Raw genomic sequence first — 5,741 nt, 5'->3', positions numbered from 1 at the left:
TACATACAGACGTTGTAATTAGATTTGAAGATGTGTTTATTGACAAGGTATTGGCAAAACGGCCGCAGAACACCAATGTCTAGGTCGGCTTGACCAACTATGAACAATGTTGAAAATAACCAATCATGGCACCCTACGCCAGGGCAAGAACCATAGCCACACTCATCAATCTTCAACTCGCAATTGCAGCATAGGGCAGCTAGTAGTTCGGAATGAGAATGGACAATTGCCGAATGGCCACGAGAAGTTAGAATCCGGCCCACCCTGATGGTTGCTCCACTTTCTTCGCTGCTCCTGAGCTGAATCTCTGGGAGGAACTCCCCTGAGCAGTGGGCCTGTTGATCTGAGCGGCAGTACTCCCTGGTGATGTCCTGAAACTATCTGGCCCGAAACCCCAACCATCTGGTGATTGTCTTGAGTTTGCGTTCCTTGCCAGGTTTTGCGCTCCATTGGTAGAATGATCAACCTTTGGTCTGACCTGAGCAGGTTGAGATTTGGGGTCAGGGAATGCCTGCCATGTTTTGGCTTCAGAGCTAGGTAATGAGTTTGCGAGCATTCCTTGCTCAAGCTCCCACACCGTTCCTTCAATCTTCTCCTTACGCTACATATGAATGCAAGTCTCAGGTAAGATTCTAACAGAATTAAGAAATAGGTTAAATACGTTGTACCAGATATACAAACGGAGCACGAACCTGTGGCCCGGAGTCTGGTAATCTTGAGCTGACTTTGCTTGATGGAGGTGTAGTCTCGGCAAGAGTGCGCTTGAGCTCTTGAATCTCCTGGCGCTGGGAGCGGCATATTGCAGACAACTTTTCAAACTTGGCTGTCATCTCGGCCTTCTCTGATGATGTTTTCTTCAACTGCTCCTTCAGATTGGACACTTCTGCTTCAAGCTCAGATTCCTTACTAGCAACATTGGTCCCAGAATGGAGATTGTTTGCTTCAAAATCAGCGACAAAGCTGTTGAAGGGATCCTTCTCTGATTTTGGTTGTGATTCTTTAGTTTTCAAAGAACTTTGTGACTCCATGAACAGATTTGTGTTAGCACCACTTGCAAGCCCATTGTTTGATACAGAGTTACTTGGTGTACCCCGGACAGCCTGGCCAGAACGACCATGTCTATCTCCAGGGGCACTGATGCTGATATCCCCTCTGCTTTGGTTATGCTTTGATGAAGGTGATGGTTTTATTGGTTCCTCATCAAACAAAGAGTTCCTATTATCTGCAACTTGAGAACCCTGTGCATGCTGTGTTGCCCAAAATGCACCTAGAGGTGCATCTCCTGCCTTTGAGCTTCCATGAGATAACGAACTATTGGATTGTTCTATTGGAGGAGGAGGCGGGTTCCTTCTAGGCATCACATGTGTTCTTTTATAAGCACCTATACAAGAAAAAAACAAGACAAGGCTCCAATTATGCAAACAAATTATTGCAATCTTACATGATTTGGTGGCTTCTGTCTGAATTGACAATAGCAAAATAATGCAGTAAGCCTACCTCAGCCAACAATCACACTATCTTTTAGAAAATATTTAGAACTAACAATCAGACTAGAACAGTAAATGTTTATTCTAGCATGCAGTGCACATCATGATGGCATGGCACAAAGGCTGTATATCCTAGAGGACAAGAAGGTAGGTCATGACAGAAAGGTTGCTTAGCCTATAGGACAAGAAAATAGGTCAATGACAAATGCAGTGAAGCAATGCCCATAATCATAACATCCAAACAAATCATAGAGGATGCCAAAAGCTCCCTGATGAGAAAAAGATATACGAGTGCATAAGAAATACCAAAAAATATGTTTATTTGAAGATGGCCCACATACATTTGAAGCAACCCCACATGAATAATGAAGTGCATTCTAGTGCCAATAGCATGTCTTTCAGCATACCTTCATCTTGCAAACTCATGGAAATGCCTGACGAAGCTCCATCGGGTAGATTTTTCTGTAACTCGAGAGGTAGTAGTTCATTTACACGAAACCAGACCTGTCAAATGTACAAAGTCTAACATCAGATTTAGAAAAATATGCTTATGTGGTTCCTAAGGCTACATGCAACAGTCTATGACTAACCTAGTATCATGGAGATGAATGGCCAATCAATCAAAGCTCTTGCCTGCGTGACATCAGGTCTGTCATTTGGAGAGGCTTCCAGCATATCTTTGATCAACTTTGTGACAGCGGCACTATACTTGGGTTGCTCTGGAATACGATAATTGCCATTAAGTATCTGCAACTTGGACTCTCCATCAAATGCAGACTTGAAGTAGCATATTCTATATAGAAGGCACCCCAAGGCCTGCCAAATGTCAATTCAAAAAAATTTTATAAACAAATTCACCTTGGTTTGAATATAATGCATTGCAGGATGAATATATAGATTTCAAAAATTAAGAACAGTGTGATTCACCAAGATGTATCTAAATGCTAAGTAGATATGCCAGCATAATAATTAAAGTGGATATAGCATATAATAGTACTTGCTGTGAATATAATTACACTTACCCAGATATCGACTTTCTCACTAATAACTTCTCTTCTGTAAAGATCCCACATCTGGAAAATGCATCCATGGGGTCACTGGGGGTTACACAGGTTTTAAAAACTATAAATTACTCCATGGGCAATTGTTTCTTTACCTCAGGGGCCCTATATGCTGGGGTTGTATGCTTCCGGATGATATCTTCCTCAATCCCCATCTCTTCTGGCCTATCAAAGCATTTATGGTTTGTTGATGTGCTTCCAAAATCGCACAATTTCCATGCACCGTCTAATCCAAGAAGAACATTTTCAGCTTTCAGATCCCTAAAGAATCAGAAAAGAGGCAGAATGTAAGATGCATGTAGGTGATAAACAATAAAGCGATTGCTATAAAACCAGGTCCCTCATTTACACCTAATCTGGAATAACCCTAACTGATTATTTGTTTGCATATGCCCAGCCTTGAGAAAATAGACAAGCTACAAGGTGCAGGAGTTCCGCACTTCACAACAGAACATAAATTTAGTACATACACAGTTTGCTAATATACCAGCAATTGCTTAGTGAATTCAAGTAATCTAATCAAACAGTAAAACAGAACAGCATAACTACTGCAGGAACGTACTTTCAAATACTTGATAAAAGCACATAAAACGTTCTAGCAACGATGAGATATAACTATCTTTGATACTTTAATTTTTTTTTTCAACATACCTATGTGCAATTGGTGGTGACTGACCATGCATAGCAAAAACTGCATTGCATACATCTCTGAGAATCAAAAGTGCCTTCTTCTCCTCATAATAACCAGTACCTCTGCTCTCCATTGCGCTAACCAAGGACTTCTCACAGAACTCCATAACAAGTAGTGCCTCCTTTGTGCGGCCCATATCAAAAACATCATGGGCAACTAGTGTAACCACATTAGGATGCCCTTTGAGGAGGTTCATCACCTGGATCTCCTCCATTACAAGATCAAGCAATTCTGAGTCGTTGCAGATGATGTGCTTCATTGCGTACTGCTTTGATGGATGCATTGCGTCGGATGCCAGATATACACAAGAGAAACCTCCTTGTGCAATAGCATTGCGTACTGTAATCTTAATGTTGCCAACATCAATGGTGCGACCTTCCAATCCATTTTGTACTTTCCCCCCGAAGGGATTGAACCTCCACATTATTTTTTTTTCCGCGTGCCCCTACGAATATAAATGAAAATCCACTGTTTAATTTTTGTCAGTGCGCTCTTACAAATATTTCTGTGTAGATAAAAAGAAAGAGTGAAGCTCCAATATGCAGTAAGTAAAACTGTAATTGTAAAAGTATAGCACTATATCTGTGTACTACAAGATTAAAAGAAATACTAGCTGCTCAAACAAGGTTATCAAGCTCCATCACCTAGGCCCTAATACAATTACCGTTTAGGATTTTTACTAATCTGAAGATTTAACATAGCAACTGCACATGGCACACCCAGCAGTTAAGGATAACCACATTTGACAAAGGTAAGAAAATAAGAAGTAATAAGCCATGTCATGCAATGAGCTGAAATTTTACTTTCGGCCTGTCTGAATTGGATAACATAGTATTAAGCTAGGACCAGCAAACAAAACGTAAATTCTTTGTTAAAAAGAGGAGAACCCATATTCTCTGTAACTAATTAATTATTTAAGGGTAATCCAAGTATCCAAGTGAACCAAAATGGGTGTGACTAGTCACCCACAGGTAAACCCGATTGCTGGCACAGTTCTCCACTAAGATATCTGATATAAGCAATGGCGTTGCTGTGAGGCACTAACTCCGCAGAAATCACAGAATCCATAAGACCGTGTATTCTAAACTGGTTAATCCTAAGCAGAGCGGATGCTATGAACACATCTCCAGTACGATCAGCCTCATATAAGATCATCTCGTCGAAACCGCTGTGCATCCTCGATAAACACCAGAAGTAAAGGGAATTCGTGGTGCCTTTCAGCCAGATTTCAACCAAGCATCTAAAATAACCACCAAACAAAACAACCAACTAAATACGCTCCCGTGCCACACACCCCCGCGCGCGCAGATCGCTGCGATCCCATTCCCACGCACGATCCAATCCAATCCAATCCAACCATCCCTCCCCATGCCAAATGCAGATCCGAGCGCCCCGCCCGGTGAAACCGAACCTACCCACGCGGGCGGGCCGCGGCGTCGCGTTCCCCAGCGAAACGCGAATCGCGCGGAAGAGCTTGGCCAGGCCAGGCGAAGGCTTACGCGGCGCGCACCTATTAGATCGAAGGCTCCTCCGTACTCCTCTGGGGCTCGCGTCCTCGCCGCCGCCGCCGCCCGCGGGCGGATTCGCAGCGCGATCTGCGGTGGTGGAGGAGGAGGTTGCTGGGGGTGCGCCTGCGTTGTGATGCGACGCCCGTGGAGGTGGAGGTGGAGGCAGGCGAGGGAGGGAGGGAAAAAGGAATGGACGAGGGGCGAGACGTGGTGATGGATGGAGTGGTGGAGGTGGAGGTGGTGGAACCGTGGCGTGGGGAGCTTTGCAGTTGCAGCCTTGCAGGGGGTGTGGCCGGGTGTGGGGGCCACGCAAGGGGGTGTGGGCTAAAATATTTTCCTTCTTTTTTGCGCCTTTTTGTTTTCGTTTTTTTTTTTTTGCTCGCGTCGCCTTCTTATTGGCAGCCTCAGCAATCAAAGAAAGGTGTTGTAAAATTCCAAATCAGCATCATCCCAACTTGACAGGTTATTAGAGCAAAGTTAATAATACAGCTGACTTGTTGTATGTAAGATTCTTTATAGTCTTCTCTCAGCCCACCCATATAATAGTTAGCTCTTTATAATTAATATTTCATCCGTTTCACAATGTAAGTTACAATTAATGAATCTAGACAGATATATATGTCTAGATTCATTAACATCAATATGAATATGGAAAATGTTAGAATGACTTACATTGTGAAACGAAGGTAGTACATGGTTAATTTGTCTTCTCTCCTCTTTCTCTGCTCTACCTCGGTATTTAGTTGGCTTACAACCTCCTATTATACTTTCTCTTAGTAGTTCCAAAATGCATGGTGCATTCTCTTTTTTTTATTTTAGATGAAGAAATTTCAGAAGGATTGCAAGTCACAAAATCGTAATTTTAATTCAAAACAAGAAAATCAATTAGTATAACACAAGCCTGAAGGCAGAGATAACACTTGCATTTTCGAATATGGATGCAAGAATCTATAAAACCATTGTGTTGTCTAGTGGCTTATAAGTTGCATATAGT

At 42.6% G+C, this 5,741-nt stretch overlaps 1 protein-coding gene across 3 annotated transcripts; it reads right to left on the bottom strand.

Annotated features, from left to right (window-relative positions):
* LOC4329833 (uncharacterized) lies at positions 1 to 4,980 on the bottom strand. 3 transcript variants are annotated; one of them, XM_026022620.2, is made up of 8 exons: positions 4,655 to 4,980; positions 3,200 to 3,684; positions 2,644 to 2,809; positions 2,510 to 2,560; positions 2,121 to 2,303; positions 1,895 to 1,991; positions 693 to 1,381; positions 1 to 601 (listed from the first exon to the last, which is right to left on the bottom strand). In XM_026022620.2, the coding sequence occupies exons 2-8, from the start codon at positions 3,661 to 3,663 to the stop codon at positions 248 to 250; spliced, it is 2,004 nt and encodes a 667-aa protein (XP_025878405.1). In that variant the 5' UTR covers positions 3,664 to 3,684; positions 4,655 to 4,980; the 3' UTR covers positions 1 to 247. The 3 variants fall into 3 exon arrangements, with proteins under 3 accessions (XP_025878405.1, XP_015627129.1, XP_015627128.1); XM_015771643.3 differs by having other exon boundaries at positions 3,200 to 3,707; positions 4,750 to 4,980; XM_015771642.3 differs by having other exon boundaries at positions 4,750 to 4,980.
* Positions 4,981 to 5,741: the final 761 nt, after the last annotated feature.

Source organism: Oryza sativa, chromosome 2, assembly GCF_034140825.1.
Source record: "Oryza sativa Japonica Group chromosome 2, ASM3414082v1".
In the NCBI taxonomy this organism is placed as follows: Eukaryota; Viridiplantae; Streptophyta; class Magnoliopsida; order Poales; family Poaceae; genus Oryza; species Oryza sativa.
This window is presented reverse-complemented; position numbering and strand designations above follow the sequence as displayed.

What these genes read in the sequence shown, in the direction of transcription:
- LOC4329833 (XM_026022620.2), bottom strand. Translation starts at nt 3,663, where the DNA reads ATGTGGAGGTTCAATCCCTTCGGGGGGAAAGTACAAAATGGATTGGAA. An exon ending in ACAGACCTGATGTCACGCAG is followed by an intron (nt 1,992 to 2,120) that starts GCAAGAGCTTTG and finishes TACATTTGACAG; the next exon opens with GTCTGGTTTCGTGTAAATGA. An exon ending in CATGAGTTTGCAAGATGAAG is followed by an intron (nt 1,382 to 1,894) that starts GTATGCTGAAAG and finishes TTTCTTGTATAG; the next exon opens with GTGCTTATAAAAGAACACAT.